The 18,126-nt window shown below is 54.4% G+C and overlaps 1 protein-coding gene across 1 annotated transcript in view; it reads left to right on the top strand.

Moving 5' to 3' along the window:
• The window catches only part of Dnah1 (dynein axonemal heavy chain 1), a 68,191-nt gene that overhangs the window by 49,527 nt on the left and 538 nt on the right, over nt 1-18,126 (top strand). The window contains 30 exon segments of the mRNA XM_047531081.1: nt 1,064-1,260; nt 1,748-1,883; nt 2,755-2,963; nt 3,206-3,377; nt 4,752-4,943; nt 5,348-5,458; nt 6,178-6,363; nt 6,910-7,065; nt 7,067-7,102; nt 8,334-8,501; nt 8,587-8,778; nt 8,922-9,053; nt 9,555-9,680; nt 10,562-10,681; nt 10,801-10,950; nt 11,053-11,213; nt 11,791-12,016; nt 12,141-12,336; nt 12,656-12,807; nt 13,251-13,447; nt 13,697-13,841; nt 14,090-14,248; nt 14,328-14,459; nt 14,857-15,027; nt 15,106-15,285; nt 15,353-15,529; nt 16,155-16,325; nt 16,465-16,595; nt 16,999-17,350; nt 17,645-17,879. Coding sequence (XP_047387037.1) covers nt 1,064-1,260; nt 1,748-1,883; nt 2,755-2,963; nt 3,206-3,377; nt 4,752-4,943; nt 5,348-5,458; nt 6,178-6,363; nt 6,910-7,065; nt 7,067-7,102; nt 8,334-8,501; nt 8,587-8,778; nt 8,922-9,053; nt 9,555-9,680; nt 10,562-10,681; nt 10,801-10,950; nt 11,053-11,213; nt 11,791-12,016; nt 12,141-12,336; nt 12,656-12,807; nt 13,251-13,447; nt 13,697-13,841; nt 14,090-14,248; nt 14,328-14,459; nt 14,857-15,027; nt 15,106-15,285; nt 15,353-15,529; nt 16,155-16,325; nt 16,465-16,595; nt 16,999-17,350; nt 17,645-17,879 — 5,068 coding nt within the window.

The following is an 18,126-nucleotide window of genomic DNA, read 5'->3' as shown; positions in this document are numbered from 1 at the left end:
ACCACCACACCAGACCCGAAGGCCAGGGAAGTCAGGCCAGCTCTTGACATGAGGCCATGTTTCCCAGTCCACATCTGAGAATGAGCCTATGGTTCAACTGAGACAGGACTTGTAAACAGGGACATGCCAGGCACACCTGAGGTGTTGCCATTCCCTCCCCTAAAGTGGAAGCAGGGGCTCTGCAGCCACAGTGTTCAGTCAGGACCCCAGGGAGACAGAGTTGGGGCCTGTATCAGTGGGCTCCGAGCTGCATAGCTAAAGAGGGCCTCCTAAGGACTCTTTATCACCCACATCTTCTCCTAGCTCCTGGTGCTCCCACCAGGGTCCTGGGGCAAGTACCACCTGGTGACCACCAGAAGGAACAGACAGGGCTCTGACCCTGACCCTGAGGCTTGGATGATGCATGTGGTGGGTCAGGCCAATTTCAGGCCAGCATCCTTCCATGCACAGAAGGATCAGGGCCAGCGAGCTCCCTGTCAATGAGGCCCTCAGCACACAGGGTTCCAACCAGTTGAACCTGTGGCTGGAGTCACTGCCAAAGCAGTGGCAAGGGAATTCCCACAAGGGACTTCCCCAAACCATTCCAAGGTAGAGCTGCTTGGGATTCAAAAAAGAAGAAAAAAAAAGATGGCACTGTGTGCCAGGGGATTCATCTGAAGTTTTTATCATACATACAGAGGGGGCTGGCTACTGCTTCCTCATGACTCACTGTATGACAAGAAATGTTCTAGTATGTCCACAAGGGGCTGGGTGATGGAGTTTATATGAGAGTTTAGGGAACTTGACTAGGGGCGGAACTAACTTCTACATGGGAGCGACATAGCGGATTGATTGTTCAGCATTTCAAGTAATGACCTAAGTCAGTTCATCAGTGCCTGGAAATGTTCACAGCATCAGCTTGGGGTCAAGCCTATAGAGGAATACCTATAGCTGACCAGATCTCAGAGTGGTTGGAACACGCTGTATTTCTTGGATGAGACAGAGAAAAGTGGGAGGGGGCAGACGAGGAGACCCTGCAATGAAGGAGAGTCAGCCCCGTCGCCTCCACCCCGACTGCCCTCAGATGATGCAGGTGATCGAGGAGTACATGGAGGACTACAACCAGATCAACACAGCCAAGCTGAAGCTGGTCCTCTTCATGGACGCCATGAGCCACATCTGCCGCATCAGCCGTACTCTGCGTCAGGCCCTGGGCAACGCGCTCCTGTTGGGCGTGGGCGGCAGTGGACGCAGCTCCCTCACGAGGCTTGCCTCACACATGTGAGGGCCCTGGGCATGGTGGGCAGTGGGTAACCAGTGGCAAAATCAGTTTGATCAAAGCCTTTCCATGTTGGTGGAAAGTTTGGGGTAGCCCCAAGATTGTCTTTCCATGGGCTCTGGAAGGACTGGGAATTGGACCTAAACCCTAAAAGAGGCAGAAACAGTGCCCTGTGGTGCTCTGGGCGGGGGGGGGGGGGGGGGGGGGGGTGTGCATAGCTGCAGGCATCCTGGAGGGCTTCCTAGGGGAGATGTCCATGGGCCTTTTCTCAATATCAGAGCCGGGAGGATGAAAGGGTACTCCAGGCTGAGAGAACAACTTGAAGAAAAGGCTAGAGGCAGGAGAGTAGGTTCAGGGTCTGGAAAGTCTGCAAGTTCTCCCAGAATAGAAGCAAGACTCCAGATAGCTCAATGAGGTGTGGGTGTTTACTACTGGTCCATGCCTGGTCCCAGGCCTTTGGCACACATTGACCCAAACTCCTGCCTCCAGGGCTGAGTATGAATGCTTCCAGATTGAGCTCTCCAAGAACTATGGCATGTCGGAGTGGCGTGAAGATGTCAAGAAGGTCCTACTCAAAGCTGGCCTGCAAAACCTGCCTATCACCTTCCTATTCTCAGACACTCAGGTGCCACCTGCAGTGGGCAGGGTTCAGGGTGGGCTGGGTACAATGCTATCCCAGTGTGGCATCCTGGTCAGTCTTTCAGGCTGAGCTCACTGTCAGTCAAAGCAGATGTGGGGAGGAACTGGCAGGACCAGATGAGGCTACAGTTGGACTGGGTAGGAGTGTGGGGCCAAACCAACCTTTCAGAGCTAAGGGGAATATAGATCATTACTCATTCTCCAAGGGTGCCATGGCACATCATTCACTGGCCAATGGCTTCCCACTTTAAGGACTTGTGTCCAAAATGCTGGAGACCCATGGCTTCTCTCTTGGAGGCTGTTCCCTCTGGAGCTTGAGGCCTCCCCCAGGACTCTGAGCTAAGGAGTAGTTGTTGCTCTGAAGCCACAGAACAAATAGTGCAGCACTTAAACCTGGCTGGCAGTTAGGGTTGGACCTGGGGACCTAGGCTCAAGCCCCAGAATGTACCCCACCCTGGGCAAAGGCCCCTATGCTCCCAGCCCTGCCCCAACTCCAGCACCCCACTTAGTCAATCACTGAGTTAGTTGGGAAAGGGAAGGTGTCTCTGCCTGAAGCCTGTGAGTAAACTGGGGTGTAGAGGCTGGAAAGTGAACAGGAAAATGCCATCACCCCCAGGATCCAGGATCCTGTCACAGCCCAGTGGTTATGCTCAGAGCCTCTGCAGCAGGTCAGGGTGGGTGCAGGTCCACTGCTATGACTTACAAGATCACTGAGCGACCCTGGGCTTCTGTGGACCCTAGTGGCACAGTCTATAGGAGGGGCTGTTGTAAAGGTCCAGCCAAGACTGTGGTCATGGAGATCACCACACAGCGGCCATCATAAAAGGCTTAGCTCCCCGTCCCTCATCTTTCCCCAGATCAAGAATGAGTCCTTCCTGGAAGACATCAACAATGTCCTGAACTCAGGCGACATTCCCAACATCTACAACTTTGATGAGCAGGACCAGATTGTCAACACCATGAGGCCCTATATCCAGGAGCAGGGCCTGCAGCCCACCAAGGCCAACCTCATGGCTGCCTACACTGGGCGCGTGCGCAGCAACATCCACATGGTGCTGTGCATGAGGTACAGGCAGCGGTTGTCAGGCCACACCGGGGCCCCAAGTCTGGGGAGACGGGACCTGCTCCAGGGATGCTGAAGGCCTGGGTGTATAGGTCTGAGATAAGATGTGCCCGGGTCTGGTCATTATGCTATTGGAACCAGGCTGCTATGCTATTAGGTCCTAGCTGCCATGCCCCAGGGCTGTCCTGGGTTCCTGGGGGTGTAAGTCAGGGTCTCTGGGCCTCATTTTGATCCCGGGTCCACAGCCCCATTGGAGAGGTCTTCCGAGCTCGTCTGAGGCAGTTCCCCTCCCTCGTCAACTGCTGTACCATTGACTGGTTTAACGAGTGGCCAGCAGAGGCCCTGGAATCTGTGGCCACCAAGTTTCTGCACGAGATCCCAGAACTGGAATCTTCTGCCAAAATCATTGAAGGACTGGTAGGTGTCTTGGTGAGGAGCAAGCTCTCAAGGAGAACTGTTTCATTTTGGTCATAGACTCAGGGTCACTGAGGCTTGGGTGAGCATCAAGAGCCCACCGTTAACAGTAAGCCTTTGGTCAGACAACTTTGCCTAAGCCTCAGTTTCCTCATTTGTAATGGGAAATGGCACAGGGTAATATAGGATGCTTGGTGTAGGGTTACATGGCTCCTGTTTCCCTTCTTCCTTGAGGGTTTCATGGCAGGTTTTCTTCCAAGCCTCCTGACAAAACTCCAGAGACCACAGATGGGGATGGGCTAGTGTGGTCATCAGCTTTGCATCACTGTGACCAAAATACCTGACAGGAACAACTTAAAATACAAAAAGTTTATTTGGGGCTTACCGTTTCAGAGGTTCAGTCCATGGTCAACCAATTCCATTGCTCTGGGTGCAAAGTGAAGCAGAACATCATGGCAGAAGGGCATAGTGGAAGAAAACTGTCAGCTCAGGGCAGCCAGGAAGCACAGAAAGCTAGGTACCAGGGACAAAGTATAAACCCCAGTAACCTACATCCTCTAACATGCCTTACCATCTGCAGTTATCACCCAGTACAGTATCCTTTCAAATAACTGATCCCTCAAATGGATTAATCCACCAGTGGGGTCATAACTCTCTCATAATCTAATCACTTACCTCACAACATTCCTGCATTGTCTAACGCAAACTTTGTTTATTTATTTTTGGTACTGGAGATTGAACCCCTAGGGGTGTTTAACCACTGAGCCACATCCCCAGCCCTTTTTACTTTTATTTTGAGACAGGGTCTTTCTAAGTTGCATAGGGCCTTGCTAAGTTGCTGAGGCTGACCTCAAACTTGTGATTCTCCTGCCTCAGTCTCCCAAGTTGCTGGAATTACAGACATGTGCTACCACACCTGGCTAATATGAGATGTTTTGAGGGACATCTCACATCCAAAAACATAACAACCAGATTTGATGGGCAGAACCTGGAAGAGTGATGGCCTTCTGAGGACCAAGATCTAAGTCAAATCCAACATTTCCCTGCCCAGCTATGGTCGGGCCTTGCACCTTCTTTTCCCATAGTTCCAACCTTAGAGAGGACACACCACAGGGCTCTCAGTTGAGAGGCAGGTCATGGGAACTGTTACAAGGGCGCTGGGCCTCAGCTTGGAGATACCTGGGTCTGTATTCAAAGATAACTCTAGGCCTCGAGGTTTCATCTGCATAAGAGGTGACCGTGAGTTGGAGGTCATAAGGATCTTGGGAAAGACTGAGTGTGAGGTATGGAGGTGCAATGGTGTCATGGCCTCCTCCTTGGGCCCAGGCTGTAGTAACTTTGTGGGTACCCAGTGCACCATCTTTCTCCCCCATGCAGATTCAGGTTTGCGTGTACATCCACCAGTCAGTGGCCGCGAAGTGTGTCGAGTACCTGGCAGAGCTGGCCCGCCACAATTACGTGACCCCCAAGAGCTATTTGGAGCTGCTCAATATTTTCTCCATCCTCATTGGGCAGAAGAAACAGGAGCTGAAAACTGCCAAAAACCGCATGAAGAGTGGCCTTGACAAGGTGGGTTTGGGGGAGCCTGAAGACAGTGGCTAGCTGCCTGTAGTTCTGCCTGCTGGGTGTTTGCCAGGGTGACCCAGCATTTGAAACTGCAGCCTCCAGTGTTTAAACAGGTGGCTCCTTCCCTCGATGAAAGAATAAAAGTTATCAGTCAAAGATAAGGCTAAAAGCAGGTTACCCCACAAATTCTCAGGGGACTGGGCACATTACTTTGGGGTCCACTGAGCAACCTGGGAACCTTTGAAATTGCTATGATCTCCCTCTCAGGAATGGGAGTGGCCCAGCAGGGCTCCGTCCCCAGAATCCTCCAGGCCTGGCTCTCTCTCTCTCTCTCTCTCTCTCTCTCTCTCTCTCTCTCTCTCATCCCTGTTATGCCTCTTTTACCCTCTGTTCTCTCCACCCTGCAGTTACTACGGACTTCTGAGGACGTGGCCAAGATGCAGGAGGAGCTGGAGGTTATGCGCCCCCTGCTGGAGGAAGCTGCCAGGGACACCGTGCTCACTATGGAGCAGATCAAGGTTGGGGGGGCTCCTGGATCCGCCTCCCCGATGTCTGGCTCTTTCTGAGGATGCTCAGCATTTTCAAAGCAATCACCAGATCACTAGCTACCTGACTTCCTGGAGGCATATAGTCTTTGTATGCCTCAGTTTCCCTATTCAGCAGTTACCCATTTATTTGGCAAGTGGATTGGGCAGGGGATGGGTAAAGAGCAAGGCAGATGAATCCAAAGAACACCAATAATCAGAATGCAAACTGAGTGGCAGGGATGCCACTGGAAGATAGGTAGATTCTGTACAGCATGGGGGCCTACCTTTGAAGGGCCCCATCTTCCCAGTAAACATCATCAAATTTGTACATTCAGTATGACCATTTTCTGGCAGTAGCCAAGGTCCTGCTCTACAAAGTCAGGATACTACAAAAGTTTCCAGGAAAAAAAGGTGGGAGGAGTGCTTTTCTTTGTTATTCATGAAGGGACCCCGTTGGGGCCAGGTATGCTCAAAGCTGGCCTGCAGCCCCAGCCAAGCCCATGGTGAGAATTCAGGATCTGGAAGGGCCAGCTGGCCTTCCCAGATCTCTATACCTGTCACAACTGGGAAGGCCCTTGGAGAATAGAACACCCCAATCCTCATTCCTTACTTCTAGGAAGACCAAGATACAGAGGAGAGAAAAGCGAGGAGAGCATGCTCGCTCCCTGTCACTGGCCACTAGCTGGGTTCTCCCTGTCTCCCATCCCCAGGTGGATACAACCATTGCCGAAGAGACCCGGAAATCAGTGCAGGCAGAGGAGACAAAGGCCAATGAGAAGGCCAGAAAGGCACAAGCTATTGCCGATGATGCTCAGAAGGATCTGGATGAGGCACTGCCAGCCCTTGATGCAGCCCTGGCCAGTCTGCGCAACCTCAACAAGAGTGATGTGACTGAGGTGGGCATCTAGGTGCCACCTGGCACTTACTTGTTTTTTTATTTTTTTTCCCAGTCCCTTTTTATATTTTATTTAGCGACAGAATCTCACTGAGTTGCTAAGGGCCTTGCTAACTTACTGAGGCTGGCCTTGAACTTGTGATCCTCCTGCCTCAACCTCCCAGCCTCTCACATCCTACCCTCAGCTGGGATTACAGGCATGCACCACCTCTCCCAGCTGGCATTCACTCTTATATTCCTCTCCGGTGTCCTCTTGGGTCCAGTGGTGTTTCCAGGCCCTCCCTCTACACATCTCTTGAAGGCCATGTACAGGAGGTGAGAGCAGAACTAGGACTAGACCCTAGCTTCCTGGCCTGCCCACCTTTTGCCAGCCCCCAGGGAGCCACAGGCTTGAATCTGACCTCAGAGAATCTTTTGGCATGCCTTTGGCCCTGTGATAGTAGGGACTTGTTTGGCAGGGACCATCCCTGTCTGGCGGAGTTCCTGTCTAGGGAATTCACTCAATAATTGGACCTCCGCCTTCCCCACCTCATGGTTTGACCCACAGGTGCGTGCCATGCAGCGGCCACCCCCGGGTGTGAAACTGGTCATAGAAGCTGTGTGCATCATGAAGGGTATCAAACCCAAGAAGGTGCCTGGAGAGAAGCCAGGCACCAAAGTGGATGACTACTGGGAGCCAGGCAAGGGGCTTCTGCAGGACCCAGGGCCGCTTCCTGGAGAGCCTCTTCAAGTATGACAAGGTGAACATGCCAGGCACCTGGGCCACCAAGGGGGTGAGGACAGGACCCAACAGAGCCGGGACACTCATGGGGAGTCTGTCTCTCTCTGCCTGCTCCCCTCCTCGCCACCAGCAGCACCCTATGGGTCACATGCCAAGTGGGATCATGGGGGCATCAAGTCTGCCCTGAAGAGCTCTCTGTCTGGTAGGATGGCTGGCAAACCCACCAACAGATGGGCATTGAGGAAACTGAGACCAGGGCAGGCTTCCGGGGCCCATAGGATGCCACCCACAGTCACCCCAAGACTCCACAGCCTAGAGATTCCCTTTCATGCTCTTTCCTTCCTGGATCCCCATGGCTTGGGCCAAGACCTTCACCATCTGTTCTATAATCAACTCTCTCCCCAAGCTGCAGCATCTAAGGTTCAACTTCCCTTCTGTGTCTCTGGATTTCTCTGTCAATCCCCATGGGGCTCTCAGTATCCATGTGTATGTGCTCTCTCAGGGACTGTGCCACAGTTAGATCAGTGTGGAGACTGCAGCCCCCTTTAGAAGGGCTCTCTCCAGCCCAGAAACTGCTCGAGGGCAGCTGCCCATCACATGGGCCACCTCCCACCACCAGGTGCCAGGATCAAGGGCCAGGCATCTCCCACACTGAGCTCAGAGAATGGAGACAGTGGCCCATCTCAGCAGCCACTGGACCCCTCTTGGGCTACACCATTCCTCCTCCTCCTCTTCCATCAGACGGAAAACCAGAGGGACCCACAGGACTGATTAAGCCTCTCTGAAAGAAGTGCCCAGCCAGGGGATCTTGGGGCCAGTGTCCAGACTCCCCCGGACCCACCCAAGCTCAGACCTCTGGGAGTTCCTTAGCAATGCAGCTTCCTGGGTCCATGGTGAACTACCAGGGTTGGCCTCTCCGCAAGTGGGACAAGAGCCCAGGGTGCGGAAGCTCCTGGGGCCTGGTTGGGCATTAGACCCCCTTCCACTTCTCCATAGCTGCTGATGCTCTTGTCCTCATGAAACAGTTTGTCTTTCAATTTGTTTTTAAATGGGGTCAGACCTTGAGGCATCTGAAGAATGTATGTGAAATTCTAACATTTCTTTTTTGGCCAGCCTTTCTGGGCTGTTTTCCCTTTAAGAAGGGCACTGTACCACACAGGGCATAAGAAACAGAAGCAGGATCTGTATGTCCCAGCAGAGCCCCTCCCCTGCTACCAAGCAGCTCTCTGAGGCCATGATTCCCATCCCAGGATAATATTGGGGACATGGTGATCAAAGCCATCCAGCCATATATTGACAATGAGGAGTTCCAGCCAGCTGCCATTGCCAAGGTATCCAAGGCCTGCACCTCTATCTGCCAGTGGGTGCGTGCCATGCACAAGTACCACTTCGTGGCCAAGGCCGTGGAGCCCAAGCGGGTGAGGACCAAGTAGAGCCGGTGCGGGACTGGCTCCCCTCCCGGGGGGTTTGCTGGCAAGCTGACCCTGCACCCTCTGCCTGCAGCAAGCTCTGCGGGAGGCCCAGGACGACCTGGAGGTGACACAGAGGATCCTGGAGGAGGCGAAGCAGCGCCTGCGCGAGGTGGAGGATGGCATCGCCACCTTGCAGGCCAAGTACCGGGAATGCATTGCCAAGAAGGAGGAGCTGGAACTGAAGTGTGATCAGTGCGAGCAGCGGCTGAGCCGCGCTGACAAGGCATGTGCCTCCCGACAGGGGCCAGAGGGCCTGGGCCAGGGGGTACTGGGTTCTCTTAGCAACCTCAGGAGTGGCAGGGGACAGGGCTGGCCCCAACCCCCATCCCAGCATCCTGGAGCCTCCCCGTGGTGCTGCCTCTGCAGCTCATCAACGGACTGTCAGATGAGAGAGTGCGCTGGCAGGAGACGGTGGAGAACCTGGATAACATGCTTGACAACATCTCTGGTGACATGATGGCGGCCGCCGGCTTCGTGGCCTACCTGGGCCCTTTTACAGTAAGGAGCCTCCCGGCTCTGCCTCTGACCAGCCTCACCCCCAAAGAGACCCTCCTTTCCGGTCTCACCTCCATGAGGGCAGCCTGCAGGGTGGCTCTCCCCTCCCTCCCTCATTCAGCAGGCATCAGGCAAGTCCTCTGAGCCAGCTTCTGGGGACACATCACTGCACAGAACAGCCACCCTCATGGGGCTGGCCTTAGAGGGAACGTGAGAGCTCACACGTGCAACTGTGTGTGCCACGCTCCGCCCTAAATGCTTCATCCTGTGTCCCATTTAATCCACACGGCTGCTTGTACAGGCGGGTGGGGTGAGTGTTACCCCTGTTTCAGAAATGAAGGACTAAGGTTTGTGGAGTCCACAAGTTGCCTGAAGTGGGACCAGAATGCAACATCTGGCTCCACATCTGAGCTCTGAACTGGGTGCAGAGCTGTGGTGTAGCAGGAGGTGAGGAGGGTCCCATGGCTGTCTGATGTAGCGGTCCTGAGTCTGGCATCTCCCCAGGGCCAATACCGCACGGCACTCTATGACCAGTGGGTCCAGCAGCTCACAAACCACGATGTCCCGCACACCGCTGAGACCTCACTGATCGGGACACTGGGGAACCCTGTGAAGATCCGCTCATGGCAGGTACTGACCCCAAGGGACAGGAGAGACCTGACTGGGCTGCAGGGCAGGAATCTTATGCCTCACTCACTCACCCTCTTTTCCAGAGTCTGGCTCAGAGGGGCCTCTCCAGAACCTTCCCAGGTCTGGCAAGAGGGTGGTGAGGAGGAGAAAAAGAGAAAACTAGGCTGTGGGACACAGATGCTGGCTAAATGTGAGGAGAGGTTTTGAGGGGGACTTTTGGTGCGGTTAGGTGTTCAGGCACAGTGGAGCACATACCAGCAACTTGGGAGGCTGAGGCAGGAGGATGGTGAGTTCAAAGTCAACCTCAGCAACTTAGCAAGGCTAAGCAACTCAGTGAGACCCTGTCTCTAAATAAAATACAAAAAAAGGGCTGGGATGGGGCTCAGTGGTTAAGCACCCTGTGTTCAATCCCCAGTACCAAAAAAAAAAAAAAAAGTCAGGGGTGGAGTGGAGGAACAGTGTCCAGCAGAAGGTTTAAGAAAGGTTTCCAAAAAGAAGTCATGTCTGAGGTAAACCCTGAAGCGGGAGAGGGTAGTTGGTAAAGGGAGAGAACAGAAAAGCTATGGGCGGAGGCCAAGTTCGGGCAACTGCCAGGATGGTCAGTGGGTGTGGGCTTGATGAAGGTGGTATCACTGAGCAAGGACTCTGTGGATATGAGGACAGAAAGGCCCAGGGGAAGAGGGCAGCAGGAGCCAGCCCAGGAGCAGGGAAGAGGCAGGGGCTCTGGGGACTGACTGAAACCTTGCCACACTTCACCTGCCCCACACATCCAAGGGCTGTAATAAGGAGAAAGAAATCCATAACCAAAGCCTGAGGTTGGGAGCCAGGTGACCCTGCTTGTAGGACAGCCCTGACTCAGTCTGGTACTGGGCCCCCCACAGATCGCTGGTCTCCCAAATGACACTTTATCAGTGGAGAACGGAGTCATCAACCAGTTCTCCCAGCGCTGGACCCACTTTATTGACCCCCAGAGCCAGGCCAACAAATGGATCAAGAACATGGTAAGCCCACCAACCAAGGGTGCCATCCCACCCTGGCTGGACTGAGCATGTGGAGGGACAGCTGTGTCTCAAACTGATGCTCAGCGCCCACAGTCCCTATCTGCCCCCTCTCCCCACAGGAGAAGGAAAATGGGCTGGATGTGTTCAAGCTGAGCGACCGCGACTTCCTGCGCAGCATGGAGAATGCCATCCGCTTTGGCAAGCCGTGCCTTCTGGAGAACGTGGGCGAGGAACTGGACCCAGCCCTAGAGCCCGTGCTGCTCAAGCAGGTGAGCCAGTCAGGGGAGGAGGCCATGGGCTACAGGCCTGGACAGGGAACTGTCCATGCCATGCTGGTGAAGCTCAGGCCCCATGCACCTGCCCGTCCACAGACATACAAGCAGCAGGGGAACATAGTGATGAAGCTGGGGGACACAGTGATCCCCTACCATGAGGACTTCAGGATGTACATCACCACCAAGCTGCCCAACCCACACTACACGCCCGAGATCTCCACTAAACTCACCCTCATCAACTTCACCCTGTCACCCAGGTAAGCCCCACCTGGGAATCTCCCAGCAACTGCTCTGCCTCCTCCTCCTCAGCTGCTCCTTGGCTACCCCCCCAGACTGGGACTCCACGGGGGTCTTTTCACACTCAAGGACCCCACCAGCTTCTTCTCAATCAATCTGGCATTCCAAAGCTTCTGGGCCTCATACCTGTCGAAGTTTCTACCTATGAGACTCCTGTGCTAAAGTCTCCATTTCAGTGGCCACTGTGAACACTGTGAACATCTCCTCAAGCCAGGGGGTGAAAACACCTTGAAGTCTGTTCATGTTGGTCACCCACAGTCCCCTCCTGCTAAGGAAGAATCATTCTGAAACCCCAACATGAATTGGTCAGCCCCTGCTGTGATTCCAGGCTGCCACCTGAGGTCTCACTTGCTCTGAAGACAGGTTCTACACTAGTCCTGCAGCCTGGGATGGAGGCCAGGCCTCCCAGGTTGACACTGGCAAAGGACACTGGGCTCTTGGAGTTCCAGGATCACAAGTCAATAAACAAGCAGGCTCAAAACTAGCCCTCTGGGGCTCACCAGGTATTACAAACAAGATTTCTCCTGCCCCTGGCAGTGGCCTAGAGGACCAGCTACTGGGCCAGGTAGTGGCTGAGGAGCGACCCGACTTAGAGGAGGCCAAGAATCAGCTGATTATCAGTAATGCCAAGATGCGTCAGGAGCTGAAGGACATTGAAGACCAGATTCTGTACCGGCTCAGCTCCTCTGAGGGCAACCCCGTGGATGACATGGAGCTCATCAAAGTGCTGGAGGCTTCCAAGATGAAGGCTGCAGAGATCCAGGTGGTCCACTGCCTCCCACCCGCCTGCCTCTTCCTACCTGCCTGACCCCTCACCCCCATCCACCTCTGTCTTTTGCTCTTTGCCAGCCTACCTGAGCCTGACACCCCTCCCTCTGCACCCCCAGGCCAAGGTCAGGATTGCAGAGCAGACAGAGAAGGACATTGACCTCACGCGCATGGAATACATACCCGTGGCAGTCCGCACGCAGATCCTCTTCTTCTGTGTGTCCGACCTGGCCAATGTGGACCCCATGTACCAGTACTCCCTTGAGTGGTTCCTCAATATATTCCTCTCAGGCATTGCCAACTCAGAGAGGGCAGGTAACCCTGGGACACAGCACAACGGGCCCACCCTGACACAGACAGGACATGTGTGCCATGCATTTCCACTGTGGGGCACACAAGTAAACTCACACCCAGAATCACAGGCACATGTCTCCCATCAGACTCACGGTACCTAAGTACACACCCACTACTCCCGATCCTCCTCTGATCTCCTTTATTGGGAACACCAGCTGCCAAAAGAGATGCCCAGACAGTCCCGATGGCTGTTGAGTGACTGGCTAGACTGAGTTGGACCCTAGGATCTTCCTTCCTCTCCTGCCTCCCCACACTCTGCCATCACCTCTCCGCCCTGCAGAAAACCTGAAGAAGCGCATCAGCAACATCAACCGCTACCTGACCTATAGCCTCTACAGCAACGTCTGCCGCAGCCTCTTTGAGAAGCACAAGCTGATGTTTGCTTTCCTGCTGTGCGTCCGCATCATGATGAATGAGGGCAAGATCAACCAGGTGCAGAAACAGGGAGATGGCGGGGTGGACTGACTGCCTGAGGGGCTGCCCTTTTGTGGATCCGAGAGAACTCGGTGGCTAGAGAGGGAAAGTCAGCACAGAAGCACAGAAAATGCTGAGGGAGGGACAGAGGCCCAAGACAACACAGTTCCTTGGCCAAACACAACAGGAGACCCTGGGTTAACTGAGACCCAACCAGTGTTGTGAGCACAGTCCTCAGAGCCTCAAATATGCTGGTGAGCACAAAGACTGTCCCCAGGAACAGACTGTCCTGAGCCTCCCCCACCTGTTTGACCAACCAGCAAAAGGCAGAGCAGGGACACTAACTCAGACCTGTTTGACCAACACTCTGAAGGTTGACTCAGTTTCACTAGGTAAGTGCCCAGAGGCAGGAAGGAGCCAGGCACAGAACCTAGGCACCAACACACCCTGTCTCCTGCTAGGGTGAGTGGCGCTACCTCCTGTCGGGGGGTTCCATCCAGAGCATGACTGAGAACCCTGCACCAGACTGGCTGTCGGACCGGGCCTGGCGAGATATCCTGGCACTCTCGAATCTTCCCACATTTTCTGCCTTCCCTTCTGACTTCACGAAGCACCTCTCAGAATTTCAAGCCATCTTTGACAGCCTGGAACCCCATCGGTGAGCAGATCCCACAGCATGGCAGGGTGGGAACAGGGTAGAGATAAGACCCCTAGAACCTGCCCAGGAACCTTCTCCAAGGGACCAACCAGGATTGCCATGCAGCTGTGACCACATCTCTTCTATGCCCCCACAATCCCGTATTCCTGGGACACCCTACTCTCCCCTGCTGTCCAGCTGGCAGAGGCTTTCCTGGGGTCAGAGGTTTCCCACAGGCTGGCTTTCAGGGAGATGTGGGCACTGTTGCAGACAGCCCTTGCCTGGTATCTGGGACCAGTTCCTGGACCAGTTCCAGAAGCTGCTGGTCCTTCGCTGCCTGCGTGGGGACAAGGTTACCAATGCCATGCAGGACTTTGTGGCCACCAACCTGGAACCACGATTCATTGAGCCTCAGGCAAGTGCTGGTACCCAGGCAGAGCTGGCACCCTAGGTCTCAAGGCCCTGGTTGCACCTAGATACACTCCCTTGCAGCCTTGGTCAGGTCAGGACTCCTGCCCATCCCCCAAAGAATCTGGGAGGTTCCAGGTCCCACTGGGAAGCCCTTCGGGACCTCTCCAGGAGCCCCAGGAACCCCCTTTCCTTGTCCTGGCCCTGTCTCTCATCAGCCCCAGCTGGTCCTAGCATCTCTCCCTGTCCTTGCAGACGGCCAACCTGTCATTGGTGTTCAAAGACTCCAACTCTACCACACCTCTTATCTTTGTGCTGTCACCTGGCACAGACCCTGCTGCTGACCTCTACAAGTTTGCTGAAGAGATGAAGTTCTCCAAAAAGCTCTCTGCCATCTCCCTGGGCCAGGGGCAGGTGAGGGCTAGACAGGGAGGAGGTGAGTGAGCCGGTGGGGCAGCTTCCCCCCACCACTCAATGCTCCTGTGCCCCACAGGGCCCTCGGGCAGAAGCCATGATGCGCAACTCCATAGAGAGGGGCAAGTGGGTCTTCTTCCAGAACTGCCACCTGGCACCAAGCTGGATGCCAGCTTTGGAGCGCCTCATCGAGCACATCAACCCTGACAAGGTGCGCCATGTTGCCTGTTACAGACCTGCTGGGGTCTGCTCTGCTGTCAGGACTAATAATCTCTTCATCAAGGACTAATGAGGCCTAAGTGAGATTATCCTACAAAGCACTCAGCCCAGCTCGGGGCACATAGCAAGTGCACCATGCACTGACTAAATTAATCTTCTCAATGGCCCCCAAGTTACTGGGTCTCATGGCCTGGTGACTTACTCAGGCACACCCAGCACAGATGGATGACCCTAGAACTTGCCAAAGCTCAAATTCTTAACTAGCTGCCCATGCAGCCTTTCCTGGCCTGTTCCAGGGATACAGTCAGGTGAAGGATATGCTCAGAGCCCCTGGGTAGAAGGGAGCCTGGTGTTGGGTCTCAGTGCTCATGAGAAGCCATGGCCCCCAGGTGCACCGGGACTTCCGCCTGTGGCTCACCAGCCTGCCCAGCAACAAGTTCCCAGTGTCCATCCTGCAGAATGGCTCCAAAATGACTATTGAGCCACCACGTGGTGTCAAAGCCAACCTGCTGAAGTCCTACAGCAGCCTCACTGACGACTTCCTCCACTCCTGTCGCAAGGTGAGGCATACTTGGTGTGTGTCTGCCTACCGGCCCTGCCCCCGTCCCCACGCCTCATACCCTCCCCAACTCCCACAGGTGATGGAGTTCAAGTCCCTGCTGCTGTCTCTGTGCCTGTTCCATGGGAATGCACTGGAGCGTCGTAAATTTGGGCCTCTGGGCTTCAACATTCCCTATGAGTTCACAGATGGAGACCTGCGCATCTGCATCAGTCAGCTCAAGATGTTCCTCGACGAATATGAGGACATCCCCTACAAGGTGGGCCAGGAACAGGCTGGGGACAGGGGTCAGGCACTTGTGAGGTCCTTACTCATCCACTCTGTAGGTCCTCAAGTACACGGCAGGGGAGATCAACTATGGCGGTCGCGTCACGGATGACTGGGACCGCCGCTGTGTCATGAACATCCTGGAGGACTACTACAGGCCTGCCGTACTCTCCCCCAATCACATCTACAGTGACTCAGGCATCTACCACCAGATCCAACCCACCTACGACCTCAATGTGAGGCCCTGCAAGGACTGAGCAGGAGGGGGCTTGCCAGGCCAGGGTGCCGGGGTGTCATGAATACTTTGGTGCTGGGTGAGAGAAGGCATGGCTCCTGCTCTCCAGGGGCTCGTTTTCACTGTTGAAACCATCTCAGGGTGAGGGAGGAAGAGTCAGTCCCCACCCACTGAAAAGCAGGTTCTGAGGAGAGATGGACCCTGCCTGAGCCACTCCCTGTGTATAATTACTCAGTGTAGGTTGGGGCAGCTCCTCCAAGACGGTAACAGTGCCAAGCTATGCAGTCAGGGAAGGCTCCCTGAGGACATGATACCTCCACTGAGATGTGTGGAGAGAAGTCATGAGCCAAGGCTGGGTTGGGTAGGGCACCAATACAGAAGGGAGTGTGTTGGATTTGAGCAACTGCATGGAGATCAGGAAGTCCATGGCAGTGAGGTGGACCAGGAGGAAAGCAGGGTCATACCACACAATGGTCATGCAATCCCAAGAATGACAGGGAGATAGATGCATATGGCTGCTACCAGGGGCGATGAGTGGGAGACATGACAAATAGGGGGTGGGCTCAATAGGAGGATGACTCTGAACGCTGGCATAGAGCAAGGCAGTTCAGCCCTCCTCCTCCTAGGGCTACCTCAACTACATCAAGAGCCTCCCACTCAACGATATGCCTGAGATCTTTGGCCTGCATGACAATGCCAATATCACCTTCGCCCAGAATGAGACTTTTGCTCTACTGGGCTCCATCATCCAGCTACAGCCCAAATCGTCCTCTGCGGGTGGTCAAGGCCGGGAAGAGGTGGGTGTTGGCTGTGGGGAAGGGCGAAGGCTGGGCTCCACCATCCTGCCTGTCCCCTGTGAGAAGGACTCTGCATGTGAAATCTTGTAGGAGTTAAGAGAGGCCAGCCCTGCCTCCCAGTGTCTGTTTGCCCCTGCAGATAGTAGAAGATGTGGCCAAGAACATTCTGCTCCAGGTGCCTGATCCAATCAACTTGCAATCAGTGGTGGCCAAATATCCCGTGCTATATGAGGAATCAATGAACACAGTGCTGGTACAAGAGGTCATTAGGTAATTCTTCCTGCCCCACCCTCAGCCCTGAGTCAGGGGCCACTGTGTTTTAGAGAAATGACAACAAGAGTCCATATGGGCTTGGTGTCATACCAAGTGGCCATTCTACAAACTATGTCAGTGCTATAATACACCTATTCTTTAACTCAGCCATTGTTTATTATTCCCATCTTATGGATGAGTGAACAAAGGCTCTAAAAGGGTTAAGTGACAAGTGACTATTCCAGGTCATACATTTGTCAAGGGCCAGTGCCAGGATTTGTACCTAGGCCACCTGATCCAGTTCTGTATTCTGTCTGTATGTTCTGCCATTACTTTTCTGTCTCTGGCCCTGAATTAGGGAGCATAGAAACTGTCATATGTCCCCAGCCCACTGCCTGCTTCCTTGCTTCTGGTGCCACAGGTACAACCGGTTGCTGCAGGTGATAACACAGACACTACAAGACATGCTCAAGGCACTCAAGGGGCTGGTGGTAATGTCCTCACAACTGGAGTTGATGGCTGCCAGCCTATACAACAACAGTGTGCCTGAGCTCTGGAATTCCAAGGCCTACCCATCGCTCAAGCCACTGGCCTCATGGGTCATGGACCTGTTGGAGCGCCTGAACTTCCTGAAGTCCTGGATCCAAGGTGGCATCCCAGCTGTCTTCTGGATCAGTGGCTTCTTCTTTCCCCAGGCCTTCCTGACAGGCACTCTGCAGAACTTTGCCCGCAAGTTCGTCATCTCCATTGACACCATCTCCTTCGATTTCAAGGTTAGGGTCAGGGCCAGGTCAGGTAACAAGCTAGGGTACAACTTAGTTGGAGGGCACAGCTGCCTGGCAGTTGGGGCCTGAGCAGGAGGGTGGGAAGACCCAGACTGGGAAAGACCGCACACCCTAAGGAAATTCATAAGGGCAGGGTATAGAATGCAGACCACTGGCTACATCAGCACGTACACAACAGCAGGCAGGCAGAGCTCTCAGAAGAGAGTTTGTGCCTCCTGATCAAAACCCTAAACCTGATTCCAGTTGTTGGTAAGTTGTGGATGTCTGCTGTGCCCACCACAGGTGATGACCCAGTTACCATCAGAGCTCAGGGAAAGGCCTGAAGTGGGGTGTTTTATCTATGGATTGTTCCTGGAAGGTGCCCGCTGGGACCCAGTGGACTTCCAGCTAACTGAGTCTCGGCCCAAGGAGCTATACACAGAGATGGCTGTGATCTGGCTCTTGCCAACACCCGACCGCAAGGTCCAGAACCAGGACTTCTACCTGTGCCCAATCTACAAGACGCTGACTCGTGCTGGTATGGGGCCCAGGGAAGGGATCCAACACTACAGGTAGGGCTGACCCAGGCCAACCCAGCCCAAGCCAGTTAGACTGACCCAGGTTAGCTGAACAGAAAGGCTGGCAAAGGTTGGGGCCAGTGCTGAGCCAGGCCAGCAGAAGGTAAAAGGCTTAACTCCCTGCCTGCTCACTTCCCTTGTGATCCCCCTTGGGTCCTGGGAGCCTACCAGCCCCAGACTGCCATGGATGGTTTAGAGGAACAATCA

Source organism: Sciurus carolinensis, chromosome 17 (assembly GCF_902686445.1).
Source record: "Sciurus carolinensis chromosome 17, mSciCar1.2, whole genome shotgun sequence".
Taxonomy (NCBI): domain Eukaryota; kingdom Metazoa; phylum Chordata; class Mammalia; order Rodentia; family Sciuridae; genus Sciurus; species Sciurus carolinensis.
This window is presented reverse-complemented; position numbering and strand designations above follow the sequence as displayed.